Genomic DNA, 21,443 nt, shown 5'->3' with positions numbered 1-21,443 from the left:
TTCAGACAAGAATCTCCCTTTCTGTTTTTGCTACCACACATTTATCCATGTTATACTTCATTATGGGGGAGTCGATGGCCACGAGATATTATTGCTTGACTATTTATCCAGAGATCAATGTTCAAAACCCACCACAGTAGATGATAGAATTTTAATTCAATGCTCACTATCTGTAATTAAGATCTTAATCATGATCATAAAACTATGATCGATTATTGGAAAAACTAATCTGGCTCACTAATGACCTTCATGGAAGGATGTCTGCCAACCTGCTGATAACTACGTACCATGCTCCTTCAACTGATGAATCAGTACTCCTCCATACTGAACAGCACTTGGTGGAAACACTGAGAGTAGCAAGGGTGTAAAATGTACTGAGTGGGGAATTCCAATGTCTACCACCGAGTGGCTTGGCAGCAGCAGTAGTACTGATCGAGTTGGTCAGGTCTTAAAGGACATTGCTGCAAGTCTGGATCTGCAGAAGGTGATGAGGGAACCAGTAAGATGGAAAACCATTCTTAACCTCACCCTTACCAATCTTCGGCTGCAGTTGCATCTGTGTATGACAGTACAGAGGAACCTTGATTATCCAAATATCAATTATCTGAATATCGGATTATCCGAAGTGGATCTCAAGGTCCCGATTAAAACATTACGCTAAAGAGCTGTTTCAACCCTGATCGTGTCTTTTGTTTACAGGTACAATAATTAAAAATGAACTCGGCTCACTGAAAAGCTGCCGAGAACAGTCGTGGACAGTCCAAATGACTGACCCTCCCACTCTCTCTCTTCCCCCCCCCCCCAGCACTTTCCCTGGAGTTCTACACAGGTGCGAACCCTAACCTGCTCTCCCCCCCCCCCCCCCCCCCCCCCCCCCCCCGCCTCCCCCCAGATAATCTCTACACCATTGTCCTAGAGCAGAGATGGAACCTGTCAAAAAGTTGTGTGTGTCCATGCATGTGTGCTATTTAGAGACCTACCCCACAAAGGCAGCAGCAGTCTTACTGTCGGTGTCCAGTCCTGGCTGCCCTGGAGTGGAGAGGTGTTGGGGGGGAGGTGTAGTGGGTCAGACGGGGTGCGGGGGCCCAGACATGGGTGGGAATGGATGAGGGTGCGGGGTTGGGGGAGTGGAGTTGAGGCTGTGGGGTTGGTGGTGGGCGGAGGGGTGGACGGGGAGGGGGGAGGGCAGTGTTGGATGGATTAGCAGTGGACGGGGGGTGTGGGGTGGGAGCGGATGGGGGGCCATGTTGGACGGGGTTGGGGATGGGCAGGGGCCGTGTTGGACGGGGTTGGGGACGGTGTTGGATGGAGTTGAGTGTGGACAGGGGATGGGGTGGAGCAGACAGGGGCATGGTGTTGGACGGAGTTGGGGGCAGGGTGAGAGTAGACAGGGTTGGAGATGGGCAGGTGGTGGGGGCAGGGTCTTGCACACAGTTGCTTTTTGCCTAGTCTCCTGAATGAGGAGCAGACTTCACGTAAAACTCCGAGCCCCAGAGGATACCAATAAACTGAATAATCAATTATCCCAATTAAATAGTGCCCGCCCACCTTGTTCAGATAATCGAGGTTCCTCTGTATTGGGAAGAGTGACCACAGCACAGTCGTGGTGGAGACAAAGCCCTGCCTTCACATTGAGAATACATTTCATAATATTTTGTGGCACCATCACCATACTAAATGGACCAGACTTCAAAGACCAGCATTCAAGACCAGGCATTCATGAGGCACTGCTACAGCAGCAGAATTATACTCCAGCACAATCTGCTACCTCAGTGTTGTATCCGAGGCACAACTACCCTAAGCTGCTTCATCAATGACCTTCTCTCCATCATAAGGTCATAAGTGGAGATATTCACCAATGATTGCACAATGCCCAACACCATTTTCAACCCATCAAGTATTTAAGCATTTCATATTCAAATGCAGCTGGATCTGGACAACACATCAGATTTGGACTGACACATAACAAGTTATACTCAGACCACAAATGTCAGGTAATAACTGTCTAATAAGAAACTATCTATCCATCACCCCGTGACAATTTCGTGGGCGGCACGGTGGCACAGTGATTAGCACTGCTGCCTCACAGCGCCTGAGACCCGGGTTCAATTCCTGCCTCAGGCGACTGACTGGGGAGTTTGCACGTTCTCCCCGTGTCTGCGTGGGTTCCTCCGGGTGCTCAGGTTTCCTCCCACAGTCCAAAGATGTGCAGATAAGGTGAATTGGCCATGCTAAATTGCCCGTCGTGTTAGGTAAGGGGTAAATGTAGGGGTATGGGTGGGTTGCGCTTCAGTGGGTCGATGTGGACTTGTTGGGCCAAAGGGCCTGTTTCCACGCTGTAATCTAACCAAAATTTCATCATCACTGCCCTACTATCAACATTTTTGGGCTTAACTACTCAACTGGACTCACCACATAAACACAGTGGCTACAAGATCAGGTCAAAGGCTCGGAATACTGTGGTGACTAACTTACCTTCTGCCTCCCCAAAGCCTGACTGTCAACTATAAGGTGCATGTCAAGAGTGTGATAGAAAGCTCACTACTTTCCTGGATACCTGCAGCTTCAACACCACTCAGGAAGTAAACCTACGTGATTGGCATTACATCTACGAGCATCCACTTCTTTCATCAATGGTACTCAGTATCTACTCTAGAAATTCACCAAATGTCCTTAAATATAACATTCCAAACCTATGATCACTTCCATCTAGAATGACAAGAGCAATAGATATGTAGGAACGCCACCATCTGCAGGTTCCCCTCCAAATCTCTTACCATCTTGGCCTGGAATATATTGCCATTCTTTCACTTGTCACAAAATTCTGGAATTTCCTCCCCAGCAGCATCATGGGTCTACCTACCGCACACGGAAGACAGCAGTTCAAGAAGGCAACAACTTTCTCAAGGGCAAGTAGGGACAAGCAGTAAATGCTGGCCAGCCAGTGACATCCACATCCCACAAATTTAAATAAGATAAAAATCTTCTACACTTCAGTGATGCAGGAGTAAACCTGCCAACCAAGGAATCAGGCCAGTGAACCCCTGCTGCACTCTTTCTGTAACAAGCATATCTTTTCTGAGGTAAGGATCTGAGACTGCACACAGGACATCTGGGTTCATTTGCATATCAATTTTTGTTCCTACCCTTTACCATTTAAATAACATTCTGCTATTCTGTTTTTCTTATCAAAGTGAACAGCTTCACATTTATCCATATTATTTACCAAGTTACGCCCATTTACTGAACATGTCTAAATCAAAATACTTCTTTACAGTCTTTTCACCACTCATACTCTCACCCGTTTCTGTGTAATCAACAAACTTGAAAATTTTACACTTGTTCCCTCATACAAGTTAATGATATATATTGCGACAGCTGGAGTTCAAACACTACACCATGAAGAAAATTCATTCTGAATATGACCTGTTTATTAATATTTTCAGTTTCCTGTCTACTGAACTGTTCCCAGTCCATGATATTACATTGCTGCCAATTACGTATACTTTGATTTTGTCCAGTATCTCTTACGTGGGACTTTGTCAACATGATTTCCCTTTCATAAATCTATGTTATCTCTGTGTGATAAAATTGGCCTTTATAAGTGTCATGTTATCACATTCTTTATAAAAGACTCCAGCAATTTCCCTTTGACTGATGCTAAATTACTAGTACCTAATTCCCGGTTTATCCCCTCCATCCATTTTTTAAAAAAGTTCTCCTTCCCAAAAAACCCTTGTTTCCCAAGTACTTCTGGGAAGGTGTGTCACCTTGTCATCTTTGTGTCATCTTCTGTGCAGACAGAACAAAAATATTTGTTTAACTGTTCTGCCATTCCTTGGATTACCAATTCTCTTGTTATTGATTGTAAGGGGCCCTAGTTATGGATTGCACTACTTTATTTTCTTTTCCAATCATAAATTCTCTCGCATAATAGTCACTTTCTTTCTAAAAGACTTCTCATAATAAGGTTATTAATTAACTCCATTTCAAATCATAAAACCAAATCTAGGATAATTTGCTCCGGGTTGGTTCCTCAACATGCGCACGTCCATCTTGTGCATACTCCAGAATTCATCTGTGACAGTATTATTGCCAATATGGTTTGTTTAGTCTAGACTGAAGTGATTACTGTATCACCTTTGTTGCATACATCTGTAGTTTCCTTTTTCATATCATCCTCCACCTCACCATTACTGTTTGGAGACCTATAAACAACTCCCTTGTTTTCCACTCATTGTTGCTTCTGAGCTTCATGCACACTGATTCCACATCTAGATTTCCTGAGCCAATACCCTTTCTCAATATTGTACTCAATTCTCTTTCGTTAACAACACCACCCCATCTTTTCCATTTTCCCTGTTCTTCCTAGATTGAATACTCCTGGATGTTTGATACCTAGTCTTGGTCACCCTGCATCCATGTTTCCATAATCAGAATCATATCTTGCCTGTGTACAGTTATTTGCACTGCTAATTCCTCTATCTTATTGCGAATTCATTCAGGGATAATACTTTTAGATTTGCCTTTTTGACATTTCTACAAGCTTTTTTTGTACTCCAGCTCAGTTTGCTGCTAGCCCTTGTTTCTTTTGCCTTCTATTTTTCTATCTTTTATTTCCCTTTTTGATTTCCTCCCTCTTATTTCCCCAACCAGGTTCACTTTACCCTTCCACTGAACACCACTATTATATGAGTCAACACCCTGAGAGAATATTGTTTCTGGTCCAGCTGGGATGCAGCTTTTCCAGTTTGGTCTGTACCTGCATTTATTGCTCATCCCTAGTTGTTCTTGATAAGATGGTGGTGAGGTACCTTCATAAACAGTTGCAACTGATGTGACGTAGGTATACCCACAATGTCATTTGGGGGAATGAGTGCCATGATTTTGGTTCAGCAACACTGAAGGCGATATATTTCCAAGTCAGGATGATGAGTAGCTTGGAGGGGAAATTGTGGGTGTTTGAGTCTCTGTATTCTCTTCGAGGTGGAGATGGTCATAGAATCATAGAATCCGTACAATATGGAAACATGCCATTTGACCCAACAAGTTCACACCAATCTCCAAAGAGCATCCCACCCAGACTCACCCTTTACCCTATCTCTGAAACACTGCATTTCCCATGGCTAATTCACCTAATTTACACATCCCAGAATACTATGGTAAATTTAGCATGGCTAATGCACCTAACCTGCACATCTTTGGACACTGGGTGAAAACTGGAGCACCTGGAAGAAATCAGCACACACATGGGGAGAATATGCAAACTCCACACAGATAGTCACCTGAGGCTGGAATTGAACCCAGGTTCCTAGCACCGTGAGGCAGCAGTGCTAACCGCTGAGCTACCCTGCCTTCCCGTGGTCTTGGATTTGGGAGGTGCTGACTGAGGATCCTTGGTGATCTTTTGTAATACATCTTGTAGATAGTACAAACCGCAACTCTTGAGCAGTGTTGGTGGAAGGAGTGAATGTTTGTGGCTGTGGTGACAGTAATGGGGGCTGCTTTGTCCTGAATGGTGTTAAGCTTTTTGAACATTTTTGGAGCTGCACTCATCCAGGCAAATGGGGAATATTGTATCACACATCTGACTTTGTGCCTTGTAGAAGATGGATCAAATTGAATGAATTAGCAGCTAATTAACACATTGCCAAATTCACAGGCTGCTCTTGGACCCTCAGTATGCATGTGACTGGGTCAATTCAGTTGCTGGTCAGAATGATTGCAAAGTCTTTTTGTATGTTTGGGTCTAAATTCATTTGGTCTCCCAAAGTAATGTTGCTCAGATCAAGGAACATTCTGCAAAAACTCTTTTTTAAACACTTCAATCTATACTGATATTCTCTTCACACTAGGTAAGAGGGTTTCTCCTTTCCAGCTTTTGTTATTTAATCATGTAACTCTAACATAATTGCCTCATTGGCATCATCATTATGTATGTTTCAGTGTTAAGCTCATTATTATAGCCCCTGTTCATCTTGAATAATAGAAAAACAGTTCTATAAAAAGTATGATGAAATGTTTTAGAATATTGTTTATCTAAATCATAAGCACAAAACATAGATGTTAGTTCATTTACTTCTGTAGCCAATAGTACGATGTAATGTATATATGTACAACCTTACATGGAATAGACTGTCTCGTGGAAAACATTATAAGGCATAAGATAGAATTTCACAGACTCTGTTAGTGTGATGCAAATAGCTAAATGCACCAGAGCATAAAAATATAATTTTATTCAGTGATGTGCCATGAAGATCAACTGTGGCATCTAAATACATAGATAGATGCCAGTTTGTCTGTTCTGTATTGGACTTGCTTATTTACAACTGAATCCAAAATCATTTCCTTCAGTAGTTCAAATTTATACAAACTGTTCTTCTAAAGCAAACAGTCAATTTAATGTTAGCTTTTGGTATACTCTTCTGAAATGTTTGTTTGCCTTAGATTTACCTGTGTTACAGAAGTTATGAAAATATGGAAAATGGTACACTTTGTAGGTGCCATATACCAAAGAATGTTTTTCTTTTCAATGTTGATGTTTTGTGATGCTCAGATAACAAATAATTTATTCTCTTTTTGCTCATTTCACAGCTTTCTAGTGCATAATTGCAATCATGGCCTATGAGATGCACTAAGGTGCCATATATCATTTGTCAAAGGGAGAGTATTTGCCATGCAAAGCCTGACCATTCAGCATTCTGTCTATCTAGTCTCATTTGCCTACATTGATATAGTGTGAGCATACATATATATCCACATTTTTCCCTGATTTTTATATTCAGTCATAATATTAAAGTTTTGCTAGCTGGACCATCATTTATTGCTCATCTGTAATTACCTTTGAGAAGCTGGTGGTGAGCAGCCTTCTTGAATTGCTCTAGTTCATGGTCAGTAGGTACATCCACAGTGCTATTAGAAAGGGCGTTTCAGGAATTTAATTGATTGATATAGTCCCAGGGTAAGATGATGTGGAGCTTGGAGTGGAACTTGCAGATAGTGGTTTTCCCAGGCACCTGCTGTCCTTGTTCTTCTAAGTGATAGAGGTAGAGAGTTTAGAAAGCAGAGTTGAAGAGGCCTGGGTGAGTTTCTGCAGTGCATTTTGGAGGTGGTACATACTGTTGTCTTTGGGAATAAATAAATGTTTTAGGTGATAGATGGGGTGCCAGTATGGATCATGTCAGGTTTTTCAATTTTTATTGCAGCTGCACTTATCCATACAACTGGATGTATTGACAGTATTCCATCACTATACTGAGTCATGCCATTAGTGTACTGGTTTTTGGAAGGCAGGAGATGAGTTACTCACTGTAGAATTCCCAGCTTCTTACCTGCTTTTGTCATCACAATATATGTATTTAGTCCAGTGCAGTTTGGTAACCCCCAGGACGCTGATAGTGATGGTAATGTCATTGAAAGTCAAGGAGAAATGTTAGGTTCTCTCTTATTAGAGACAGTTGTTCCTGAGCACTTGTGTTGCCATTATTTAATTTTGCTTACAGTATCTTTTGTTGTATTTTTAGCATCGGAACATAATGACAAAAAAAATTACATAATTTAAAAAACGTCTTCTGGACCCAAAACTTTTCTCAATCTCAAGATCTCAGTATTTAGTTTGTAGCAATATTTAAACAGAAGGCAGTGGAGCACTGGTGGCCAAGGAGCATTGACCAGAATGGTCTGCACTTCAAGTAAACTGCTTCTCAATTTACACTAAAGGAATTCAGATGGTAGCAAACCTCAGTTAAAAAACATTCTGTTTGATTCAGTTGTGCTAGCATTCATACGTCAAAATTGGAACATTATTGTTTATGTTCTGTTACAGAATTTAAGTGTACAATATAGATTGATATAGAGTCTTAGTGATGTACAGCACGTAAACAGACCCTTCAGTCCAACTTGTCCATGTTGAACAGATATCCCAACCCAATCTAGTCCCAACTGCCAGCATCCAGTCCATATCTCTCCGAACCCTTCCTATTCATATACCCATCCAGTTGTCTTTTAAATGTTGCAATTGTACTAGCCTCCACCACTTCCTCTGGCAGCTCATTTCATACATGTACCACCCTCTGAGTGAAAATGGTGTCCCTTAGATCTCTTTTATATCTTTCCTCTCTCACCCTAAACCTATGCCCTCTAGTTCTGAACTCCCCCACCCCAGGGAAAAGACCTTGTCTATTTTCCCTATCCATGCCCCTCATGATTTTATAAACCTCTATAAGGTCACCCCTCAACCTCCAACGTTCCAGGGAAAACATCTCCAGTCTATTCAACCTACCCCTTTAGCTCAAATCCTCCAACCTTAGCTACATCCTTGTAAATCTTTTCTAAACCCTTTCAAGATTCACAACATCATTCCAATAGAAGGAGACCAGAATTGCATGCAATATTCCAACAGTGGCCTAACCAATATCCTGTAAGCCGCAACGTGACCTCCCAACTCCTGTTCTCAATACTTTGACCAATAAAGGAAAGCATACCAAACACTGTCCATGACACCTCCAATTTTGATGTGATTTGCAAACTGACTAAATATTCATCCTGTGTTCACTTCCAAATCATTTATATGAATGAATATAATCAATGGACCCAGCACTGATCCTTGTGGCACACCATTGGTCACAGCCTCCAAGCTGAAAACCAACCCTCCACCGCCACCCTCTTTCTTCTACCTTTTGAGCCAGTTCTGTATCCAAAAGGCTAGTTCTCCCTGTATTCCATGAGATCTAACCTTGCTAACCAGTCTCCCATGGGGAACCTTCTCAAACACCTTATTGAAGTCCATATAGATCACATCTACTGCTTTGCCCTCATCAATCTTCTTCGTTACTTCTTCAAAAAACTCAGTCTCAATAAATTATGAGCTATGTTCTTTGAGCCAATTTTTTTCAAGTAAGATTTTTCAGACTGTTTCAGTGAATGTAAAAGATTCCTTACAGATCTTATCTTCATCAAGATTATAAAATTGTTTTTATGTCCAAGCCAACACTTTTCACTTAATTAACACAATTAAAAATAGATGGACATGTCAGTATTCATGTGGTGCTATGTGATCTTTCTGTGCACAAAGTGTTTACTGTGACTAATCCTCAGGGATGATCTGTTGATTGTGAAATACTTCTGAGTCACTCTGAGGAAGTGAAAGGGGCTGTATAAATATGTTATTTATTTAATTATTCAATATCATCATCTAAAGCTCATATCCATCATTTTTATGTGCTTTCTTAGCTCCTTAGAATATTAAAAATTAAACCAAACAATGAGCCATAGAAATTAACTTGAATGATAACATTGTTTAATAGTTTAAAATATTCTTACAAAAATAGCTTTATGGTTCTTTTAAAATAACAGATGCATTGAACATTTTACTACTGTTTTTGCACATTATTATCTACAGTTCTTACTTCATTGATGTATTATGCTAAAATAGCTGAGCAGAAACTTTTTAAACTGAGCTATAAATATTAATTTGGCCAACACGAGAGAAATTATGTAACATAACCTATCAAAGTGCTTTAGTAATGTTGCTACTAGAATTGAGTCTGACATCATAGACAGGAAAACTGTAATGACTGTATGTTACATCACTTGGAATTAAGTGTGTATCATGAATCAAACATTCGTAGTTAAATAAGTTTATAATGACTTACCTGTTAACATATCTGTGAACTTAAACCCACCAGTGGTTTCAACACTACAGCTGGAGTCATTGCAGAGAGACAAGCACAAACAGCAAAAGCCCTTGTAGCCGAAATGTAAACTTACCTGTTTTTTCTTCTCATGTTCCCTCTGTTGACAGTTCCAGTGGAGCCCATGACACAGGAGCTGAGGTAAGAAAGCTCTGGATCATATAACCCCTCTTGCCATTTGACACAGTCATAATTATTTATTGATTGCCAGAATGCATTGTTGAATTTTAATTATCTGCAGAACTTCTGAAGGCTCGCAATATTTAACTAATAAATTAGTGATGAAAGACAATTCACAGGTAAATAATGAAACTAAATTAAAATGGCAGTAACACTTGCATCAAATGATCATTACTATTCCAGAAGAAACATTTGAGCAGTTTGTTTTAGTCCTCTATTTCTGTACAATATATGGAAATTAAGAATAACATGGGATACAAAATCATGGAAAAAATGTATCTGTACAAACCAATAAAACACTTTGTTAGGCTTTCTCTTTTTAAGACAGAGAATCTCAACTTTAAATAATTAGACAATACATGTGCACCAGTGATGATGAATAAGATTACTACAAGGCATTGATTTAATGTGAATAGATTTCAACTAAATTTAAACAGTGCAACCCTTAAATGCCTATTTCCATCTGAAGATCATACCAATGTTGATAATATTATTGGAAATATTGTACTGATAGGATGGCAATTCATCAAAATATGGATCAACAAATTTTCTTAAGTTTACAGTTTGAAATCAACAGAAACTCTTGAGAAACATCTAAAACTCAAATGCTAAACATTATGTCCCCAAATAGTGCTGGAAAATACAAACCAAAGTTTGGTACTTAGGACATGTCTTGTGATTACAGGATGTAAGGGAGACTAAAAAGTTTGACATAATGGCCCGAAATTTAACGAGTACTTTCACTTGTAGCCACTGCTCAATTCTTCTGGCTAGAACATATGTTTGAGTCTGGTGATTGTAAGGGCAAAGATTGGGTTTGGCTTTGATTCCATCATGGATGAAAGGCCACTTAACATTCACTGACCAGACTCAAATATGCTTCGGAACACGACACTAGAAGAAGGTTGGCATCTGCAAAAGGGCACTCTGCAAGTATTGGAAAGCTAAGACAGGCAGAGTTTATAACTGTTTCCTGAGCAGATGTCAACGGTTATATGCTACCATGAAGTTTATCATGCTAGCCATATTTTTTAAAAAATGTATGGATGTCTTTTCAGAAAATATGCAAACTATTTATTAAAAATGTACATTAATCTAAAATTTTCCACATAATTATTGTGGACACTTAAGAAATATTACATGTTGTTTCAATATTATTTTCAAAACAATGTTAAATCATTTAGATTACTTACAGTGTGGAAACAGGCCCTTCGGCCCAACAAGTCCACACCGCCCCACCGAAGCGTAACCCACCCATACCCCTACCCCTACATCTATATCTACCCCCTACCTAACACTACGGGCAATTTAGCATGGCCAATTCACCTGACCTGCACATCTTTGGACTGTGGGAGGAAACCGGAGCACCCGGAGGAAACCCACACAGACACGGGGAGAACGTGCAAACTCCACACAGTCAGTCGCCTGAGGCGGGAATTGAACCCGGGTCTCTGGCACTGTGAGGCAGCAATGCTAACCACTGTGCCACCGTGCCGCCCATTATAGAGGCGGCCACATCGGGTGCACCTCTATATTGGGGAGACGGGCCGCCTACTTGCGGAACGTTTCAGAGAACACCTCTAGGACACCCGGACCAACCAACCCAACCACCCCATAGCTCAACACTTCAACTCCCCCTCCCACTCCACCAAGGACATGCAGGTCCTTGGACTCCTCCATCGCCAGACCATAGCAACATGATGGTTGGAGGAAGAGCGCCTCATCTTCCACCGAGGGACCCTCCAACCACAAGGGATGAACTCCGATTTCTCCAGTTTCCTCATTTCCCCTCCCCCCACCTTGTCTCAGTCAAATCCCTCAAACTCAGCACCGCCTTCCTAACCTGCAATCTTCTTCCTGACCTCTCCGCCCCCACCCCAATCCGGCCTATCACCCTCACCTTAACCTCCTTCCACCTCGTATTTCCAACGCCCCTCCCCCAAGTCCCTCCTCCCTACCTTTTTATCTTAGCCTGCTGGACACACTTTCCTCATTCCTGAAGAAGGGCTTATGCCCGAAACGTCGATTCTCCTGCTCCTTGGCTGCTGCCTGACCTGCTGTGCTTTTCCAGCAACACATTTCCAGCTCTGATCTCCAGCATCTGCAGTCCTCACTTCCTCCTCCTACGTGTATAAATGAGGCTATAATTTTTACTGATAAGCAATATATTTGTACATATTTTATAAAATTAAATAGAACTTTTTGTGGCACTCCAGACTTTTTTTTTCATTTCATTTGGTCTTTCCATACACTTACTGGGTGCCTGGTTGGTTGCTAAGGTTGCAATCCCCTTGCTCCATCAACACATTTACCCTCACCAACACACAATTCCAATAAGACTCATTTAACAATGGACAAAATAGACATGTTAACCTTCCTGCTTAGTACAGGGATGGTTGGGCCAATTTCAGAACTTCCTCTGCCTTCCAGGATGAGATCAGTTAACTTTGCACAAAATGAAATTATGTCCTTGGTGGAGTGGGAGGGGGAGTTGAAGTGTTGAGCTACGGGGTGGTTGGGTTGGTTGGTCCGGGTGTCCTAGAGGTGTTCTCTGAAACGTTCCGCAAGTAGGCGGCCCGTCTCCCCAATATAGAGGTGCACCCGATGTGGCCTCCTCTATAATGGGGAGGCAGGCTGCCTACTTGTGGAACGTTTCAGAGAACACCTCTAGGACACCCGGACCAACCAACCCAAATAATTTCATTTTGTGCAAAGTTAACTGATCTCATCCTGGAAGGCAGAGGAATCAATCTGCCCATGAATTGGAAAAAAAATTGGGTAACCTATCAGTTTACAGGGAGGAAGGTAATCTTGTGTGACAGCAGCCTTGCTTACTTAGAAAAAGTGAATAAACAGCGCTGTTTCACCCACAAAGGACTAAATGTATACATAGCCTTTCCCCAAAAAGCAATGGATGCAGAATCTTTCAATATTTTAAGGCAGAATTAGGTAGATTCCTGTTTACCAAGAAGAACAAAGATTATTGGGAATATGCAGGAATATAAATTTGATGTTAACATAAGATTAGCCATGATGTTATTGCATGGCAGAGTGGCTCAAAGGGCTGAGTAGACGACTCTCGTTCCTTGTTCATATGTTTGTATTTCAGTTGGATCATTGACTGACTGATATTCAGTGACTCTTAGGTGGTGCATGCAATAGAATCGGGTTGTATCCATATGACAGGACTACAGTTTACATATCTAAATTGATCAGGTGGCTGCTTAGTTTGATATTTATCGTTCAATAGTTCAGAGACTGCTGAACTGGTGGTAGCCACAGTAATAGAAGGATTGGGATAGTATGTCCTTTACAAATTCGTTAGTTACTATTATATTTTGTCAGGTAGGAGGCCTCAAAATCTCCCTCCTAAGTTTCATCTGAAATAAGGTTGGTTCATTGAGAGGTTAGACTGGCATTCTGGGTCGAAAATAATATCTATATATTTAATTCATCACCACAAGAGGAGGAAAAGCAGCTTGATTGTGACCCTCCTTCTGATTTCACCTGGTTCTTTATTGAGAAATACTTTGCCTGTTTTTTTTTTTGCTGCTATACACCAATGGCTGGAAAATGGTTGAGATGGAGCTTTAATATGTTGATGCTCCAGCATGTGGTATTGAAGAAGTATTTTCTGTTTATTATTTATTTACTTATTAGACAAAACCTGAGGTGCATTACTGATCATACAAGACATTCAGAAAGATAATATTCTGAACATGAAAATCTGATGAGCAAAAAAACAATTATTTAAAAGAATTAGTGTTGTAAATTTGAGAAGTACAACAGGCAGGAATATTTTTTTTGATAAGATGCAAACAATGTTGGCAAGGTCAATTTTTGTTACTTATCCCTAATTGCTATGAAGAAGGTGGTCTTTTTGAACCACTGCAGTCCAGTTAGTGTAGGGACTCACAGGGGTGTTAGGAAGCAATTACAGGAGTTTGACCTAGCAATGGTAATATAGTTCCATGTCAGAAAGGAAAATTTGCAAACAATAATGTTCTCTTGCTTCTACTGCCCTTGTCAATCTGGATGGTGGTCAAGATCGGGTTTTGTTTTGGTATGGTGAAAGGAGCCTTTGAAAGTAACTGCAAATTATCCTGTAAATGGTATGCACTGCTGCCACTATGCATCAGTGGAGGAAGGAGTGAATGTTTCAAGTGTTAAATGAGGTACAAATGGAGCAAGTTTTGTTGTCCCAGTTGATGTGAAACTTCACACATCTAAGCAAATAGCGAGTATTTCAACACATACTGTCAATGTTCATCAGTGATGCACAGGAGATGAAGTATTTGCCATGGAATTTGCATCCTCTGACCTATCCTTAAAGTCATAGTATCTCCATGATAGCTCCAGTTAAATTGTGAATCAATAATTACCCCAGGGAGTTGTTGGTGAGGGATTTGTGATGGTAGTTGAGCTCAAAAATAGCCAATTAGACTTTTATTTTAAAATAGTCATTGCCTTACATTTCCATCATGTGAGTATTCCTTGTCACATATAAGCTCAAGTTTAAATGTTATCCAGGTCTTCTTGCAAGTCAACATGAACCAGTTTTATATCTATGAAGTGGCAAATTGTGTAAATGTCAGCAAACATCCTGACTTCTGAGCTTATGACAGAGGGATGGTCATTGGTGATGTACCTGTAAATAGATGGGCTTATGACAATTCCTATAGGTAATGGAACTATTATTTGAAAACAAAATGGTTGACATGGATCTCATTGTTGCACATTTGCCCAAATAGTTTGTTTGGTAGAGAGGAGTCATGGCCCATTAAGCCCTTTCCACCAAGTGACTAATCTCCAGTTCATTGTGGTGGCTTGGATTTGGTGGGAATAGTTAATTAACTAGATCAGCCTCATGGCAACTGTCATGATCGTGAGCATTCACCAACTTTATTACTTACACATGATTGCATTTCAAGTGAAATATCATGAGGTATCATCATTTTTTATACATCTCCCTACTAAGATGTAGCACATAACCATGTGAATATGGTTGATGACTGCTTCCTTTTGGGAGTTCTGCTAATCATGTAAATTCAAATGGTGACTAGTCCTGTATCTCTCAGAATAATCCAAAGTTTTCAGACACAGAATTTGTACTACCTCCTTGATGTAGTGAGAATGCAGGGGCATATAATTTCCATAGCTTTTGGCTGCTCTATCCCTCCTGCTATGTGGTTGCAAGTCTGATTGTAGAGATTGGCACAGGTCAGTCATCAACTCCTTGGTAAATATCTCAGACACTGATCCTGATTGAAGTGGAAAATGTAAAGAGCCTTCAAGTCAACTTAGATAAGTTGAATGTATGAATAAATATGACAGATATACTGTAATGTGAATAATTATGAATTGTTCACTCAGTAGGAAAAAAAATGAATGGCACAGTATTCTTGTTAAATGGCATTTGATTGTGAAATGTTGATATCCTGAGTGGCCTTGTTCACCAGTCACAGAAAATGAATCAGCAGACATAGGGTATGTTGGCCTTCATTGCAAGAAAATTTGAGTATGTGAACAAGGATGTCTTAAGGCAGCTGTGCAAGGTCTTGGTGAGACAGGTCCTGGAGTATTCTATACAGTTTTGGACTCCTTACATCAGAAAGATTGGGCTTGTCATAGAGGGAACGCAGTGAAAGTCCACCAAATTTATTCCTTTGGTGGCAGGCTGTCATTTAAGGAGAGATTGGGTCAGCTGGGCATATATCCAATGGAGTTTAGAAGAATCAGAGGCTCATATAGAATTCCATGAGGGCTTGACAGGATGGACACTTCTTCACGCAAAGGATGGTAAACCGGTGAAAGTCCCTACTAAGTCAGACCATGGAGACCAAGTCACTGAATATATTTGTATTGAGGCAATAAGTGCAATTGGAAGAGAACTTGGTTTGGTTTCAAGCTAAATAATCATATTGAATGATGGAGCAGGCTCAGTGGATTGAATGACTCATTCCTGTTTCCATTGTCCACACTTTTATGTAAGAATACTTTAATAGGAATCGCAAAGGTCGAAAATGGCAGGTTGAATGTCAAATTAGAATGAGCTTAATTATAGGAATCTGCGCTGAGAAATCCCACCCATACTTTCACCCACACACAATACATCTAGCACCCTCCCAATCAAGACTGAACAAGCAGTTTGCATTGGAAGTGACCAGAAGCAAATCAGGCACCACGTTTGGGATTTGTAGCATTGACACTGCTCACAGCTCAATTGTGTTCCCTAAATATCTCATGGTACATTGGAAGAAAAATCAAAAGGTTTCCTCAAGTCCAGGTCAATGCACATCATAGTCATAGAGTTATAGAGATGTACAGCACAGAAACAGACCCTTTGGACCAACTCATCCATGCTGACCAAATATCCTAACCTAATCTAGCCCTATTTGCCACTACTTAGCCCATAGCTCTCTCAACCCTCCTATTCATTTACCCATGCAGATGCCTTTTATATGTTGTAATTGTACAACCCTCCACCACTTCGTCTGGCAGCTCATTCTATACACACATCACCCTCTGTGTGAAAAAGTTGCCACTTAGGTCCCTTTTAAATCTTTCCTCTCTTGCCCTAATACTATGCCCTCTACTTCTGGACTCCCCCACCCCAGGGAAAAGATCTTGTCTGTTTATCTTATCCGTGCCCCTCATAATTTTATAAACCTCTATAAGGTCACCCCTCAGCCTCCAATGCTTCATGGAAAACAGCTCCAGCCTGTTCAGCCTCTCCCTATAGCTCAAATCCTCCAACCCAGGCAACATCCTTGTAAATCATTTCTGAACCATTTCAAGTTTCACAACATCCTTCCAATAGGAAGGAGACCAGAACTGCATTCAATATTACAAAAGTGGCCTAACCAATGTCCTGTACAGCTGCAACATGACTGCCCAACTCCTACATTCAATGCTTTGACCCAAAACGGAAAGCATACCAAACGCCTTCTTCACTATCCTATCTACCTGCGACTCTACTTTCAAGGAGCTATGAACCTGCACTCCAAGGTCTCTTTGTTCAGCAACACTCCCCACTACCTTACCATTAAGTGTATAAGTCCTGCTAAGATTTGCTTTTCCAAAATGCAGCACCTGACATTTATCTAAATTTAATTCCATCTGCCACTTGTCAGTCCATTGGCCCATCTGGTCAAGATCCCTTTGTACTCTGAGGTAACCTTCTTCATCATCCACTACACCTCAAATTTTGGTGTCACCTGCAAACTTACTAAATAAACCTCCAGTGTTCACTTCCAGATCATTTATGTAAATGACGAAAAGCAATGGACCCAGCACTGATCCTTATGGCACATCACTGGTCACAGGCCTCCAGTCTGAAAAGCAACCCTCCACCACCACCCTCTTTCTTCTACCTTTGAGCCAGTTCTGTATCCAAATGGTTAGTTCTCCCTGTAATCCATGAGATCTAACCTTGCTAACCAGTCTCCCGTGAGGAACCTTGTCGAATGCCTTACTGAAGTCCAAATAGTTCAAATTTACCGCTCTGCCCTCATCAATCCTGATTGTTACTTCTTCAAAAACTCAATCAAGTTCATGAGACATGATTTACCATGCACAAAGCCAGGCTAAACATCCCTAATCAGTCCTTGCCTCATGTAAATCCTGACCTTCAGGATTCCCTCCAATAACTTGCCCACCACTGATGTCAGGCTCACCGGTCTATAGTTCCCTGGCATTCCCTTACCACCTTTCTTAAATAGTGGCACTGCGTTTGCCAACCTCCAGTTTTCCGGCATCTCACCTATGACTATTGATGATACAAATATCTCAGCAAGTGAACCAGCAATCACTTCCCTAGCTTCCCACAGAATTCTAGGGTCGACATGATCAAATCCAGGGGATTTATCCACTTTTATGCATTTCAAGACACACAGCAACTCCTCCTCTGTAATATGGGCATTTTTCAAGATGTCGCTATTTATTTCCCTCCATTCTATAACTTCCATGTCCTTTTCCACTGTAAATATTTATGTAAAATACTCGTTTAGTATCTCCGCCATTTTCTGCGGCTCCACACAAAGGCTGCCTTGATGATCTTTGAGGGGCCCTATTCTCTCCCTAGTAACACTTTTGTCCTTAATGTATTTGAAAAACCCTTCGGATTCTCCTTAATTCTATTTGCCAAAGCTATCTCATGTCCCCTTTTTGCCCTCCTGATTTCCCTCTTAAGTATACTCCTCCTGCCTTTATACTCTCAGGCTTCAATCGATCTATCCTGTCTATCCCTGACACATACTTCCTCCTTTTTCTTAATCAAACCCTCAATTTCTTTAGTCATCCAGCTTTCCCTACACCTACCAACCTTTCCTTTCACCCTGACAGGAATATACGTTCTCTGAATTCTCGTTATCTCATTTCTAAAGGCTTCCCATTTTCCAGTCGTCCCTTTACCTGTGAACATCTGCCCCCAATCAGCTTTTGAATGCTTTTGCCTAATACCATCAAAATTAGTCTTCCTCCAATTTAGAACTTCAACTTTTAGATCCAGTCTATCCTTTTCCATCGCTATTTTAAAACTAATGGAATTATGGTCGCTGGCCCCAAAGTGCTACCCCACTGACACCTCAGTCACCTGCTCTGCCTTATTTCCCAAGGTCATGTTTTGCACTTTCTCTAGTAGGTACATCCACATACTGAACCAGAACATTTTCTTGTACATACTTAACAAATTCCTCTCCATCTAAACTTTTAACACTATGGCAGTCGCAGTCAATGCAAAAAAGTGAAGACTGCAGATGCCGGAGACCAGAGTTGAAAAGTGTGGTGCTGGAAAAGCGCAGTAGGCCAGGCAGCATCTGAGGAGCAGGAGAATCGACGTTTTGGGCATAAGCCCTTTTTCAGGAATGCCCTGAAGAAGGGCTTATGCCCCAAACGTTGATTCTCCTGCTCCTCGGATGCTGCCTGGCCTACTGCGCTTTTCCAGCACCACACACTTCAGGCCCAGTCTATGTTTGAAAAATTAAAATCCCCCACCATAACTACCCTATTAATTCTTAGAGATGACTGAAATCGCCTTACAAATTTGTTTCTCAATTTCCCTCTGACTATTAGGGAGCCTATAATACAATCCAAATAAGGTGATCATCCCTCTCTTATCTCAGTTCCACCCAAATAACTTCCCTGATGTATTCCCAGGAATATCCTCCCTAAGTACTGCACTAATGCCATCCCTATTCAAAAACACTATTCCTCCTCCTCTCTTGCCTCCCTTTCTATCCTTCTTGTAGCGTTTGTATCCTGGAACATTAAGCTGCCAGTCCTGTCCATCCCTGAGCCAGCCACATTTCTGTAATTGCTATGATGTCCCAGTCCCATGTTCCTAGCCAGGCCCTGAGTTCATCTGCCTTCCCTGTTAGGCCTTTTGCAATGAAGTAAATGCAGTTTAATTTATCAGTCCTACCTTGTTCTCTGCTTTATTCCACCCTGCCCTGACTGCTTGACCCATTCCCTTTCCAAACTGTACCAGTCTCAGATTGATGTCTTTCCCCTCTATTTCTCTGGGTCCCACCCCCACCCAACCTTACTAGTTTAAATCCTCCCAGGCAGCTCTAGCAAATCTTCCTGCCAGTATATTAGTCCCATTCAAATTCAGGTGCAATCCATCCTTCTTTTACAGGTCAATTCTACCCCAGAAGAGATTCCAATGGTCAAGAAATATGAACCCTTCTCCTTTGCACCAGTTCCTCAGCCATGCATTCATCTGCTCTATCCTTCTACTCCTACCCTCACTAGTTCATAGCACCAGGAGTAATCCAGATATTCCTACCTCAAGGACCCCCTTTTTAAATTCATGCCTAACTTTCTATGTTCTCCCTTCAGAATCTCATCCTTTTCGCTTCCTATGTCATTAGCTCCAACATGCACAGTGTCCTCCTGAAGGTCCCTCTCTCCTTTGAGAATATTCTGTACCCTCTCTGAGATATCCTTGATCCTGGTACCTGGCAACACACCATTCTGATTTTTCACTGCTGGCTGCAGAAATGTTTGTCTGTGCCTCTGACTAGAGTGTTCTCTAACTTGGAATTTGCTGTACCCCTCATTACTTTACAGCAAATCTGGATCCCAGAAACTCGGCTGTTGGTGTTACATTCCTCGAAAATCTATCACCCCCTACGTTTTCCAAAACAGCATACTTGTTTGAAATGGGGATAGCCACAAAAGACTCCAGCACTACCTGCCTACTCCTCCTACATTTCCTGGAGTTAACCTATCTACCTGACTATATCTGCTGCTTTTCTCCCTTCCTATAACTGCCATCCATTGCACCCACTAACCCTTGTAAATCCCTTATTGCCTCTAACTGCCACTCTACCCAATCCATGCTATCCGATAGGATTTGTAAAAGACACTTCCTGCAGGCATAATTATTGGTAACATGTAAACTGTACCTAAACTCCCACATCCAACAGGAAGAGCATATCAATCCATTAAAGGCCATCTTTGCTCCTTCACAATCTAAAGACCCAGAAATTAGCACCATTGTTTTGCTCTAAAAAAAAGAACTTCAAGCTAACTTAGTACTTACGGTTTATATTTTTAAAATTTAATCAAGAGACAGATCTTAATAAAACAGATAATCAGGAAAGAACCCACTCTACTTACTACTGTGGACTTACAGTAAGGTTACACATTAAAACTGTGCACTTATCTGCTCCTGTGCTGTGAGCTCTCCCACACAGGTTCCTCCAAGGTCAGCTATGAATTTTGCTGTTTGTTATTTTTTCCTAGATGCACTCCAATGTCTAGAGATATGACCTCATGAACTCAAACAGCAAAGGCAGTAGCTGTGCAGATTCACTGCTGTGTCAGTTAGCAGTGTAGGTTTCTTTCTCTCTCTCCCTTACTGGCCACGTGATCACCGACCCTCGTCTGTCTTTCTCATTTTAAAAGTGCCGGGGGTTTGATCTTTTTCCCCCAAAGTTCCGAAACAATACACTGCATAGAAATCAGTAATTGCTGCTCCTGGAATTCGAGGAGATCACTGCCAACACCTAAAATACCGCAAAAAAAGGAGTAGCTCTTACAGCCACAATTTTTTCCCATCCTCCATTTTGTATTACCCAGAATCCTCTGTCCTTCAACTAATTTCATTAAGAAGCAGGCAGTGATTCATATCATGTCACTGATATGAAAACTGGTTTCTGTAATCCTTTCAAATCATCGTGCTTAGAAATAATTCATTGTTTATAACATATTTCTAGATGTTTCTGAGATTGTAACAAGGTGCAACAACACTGTTAGTCTCTTTCTCTGCTCACTGCTTCACCATTTTTTAATTTGACTTGAGACTTATTCTGATTTGTGGGTGGATTGGTGATCTTGGTTTGTTTCTGTATTTTGCTTTTGACCCGCTGTCTATGCCTTTACAGAAAGATATGCCATTAAATAAATTATTCCCATTGTATTTTTCAAGAAGTTACAAAAGTAAACAACTAATATGATTTGTTGCAGTTTGGTTGATGACCTTTGACCTTTATAGGATATGAGTCAGTCAGTACCATGCTGTGCATTTGCTGTTTGCTTGGCACAGAACTCCTGCACAGGTTGGAG

At 41.2% G+C, this 21,443-nt stretch overlaps 1 protein-coding gene across 1 annotated transcript in view; it reads left to right on the top strand.

Annotated features, from left to right (window-relative positions):
- Positions 1–21,443, top strand: part of st18 (ST18 C2H2C-type zinc finger transcription factor) — a 427,076-nt gene that overhangs the window by 231,567 nt on the left and 174,066 nt on the right. The window contains exon 6 of the mRNA XM_072570512.1: positions 9,803–9,833. Coding sequence (XP_072426613.1) covers positions 9,803–9,833 — 31 coding nt within the window. The remainder of the gene's footprint in view (positions 1–9,802; positions 9,834–21,443) is intronic.

Source organism: Chiloscyllium punctatum, chromosome 5 (assembly GCF_047496795.1).
Source record: "Chiloscyllium punctatum isolate Juve2018m chromosome 5, sChiPun1.3, whole genome shotgun sequence".
NCBI classification, from domain to species: Eukaryota; Metazoa; Chordata; class Chondrichthyes; order Orectolobiformes; family Hemiscylliidae; genus Chiloscyllium; species Chiloscyllium punctatum.
Note: the sequence above shows the minus strand (reverse complement) of the source record. Positions and strands in the feature narration are given on the sequence as shown.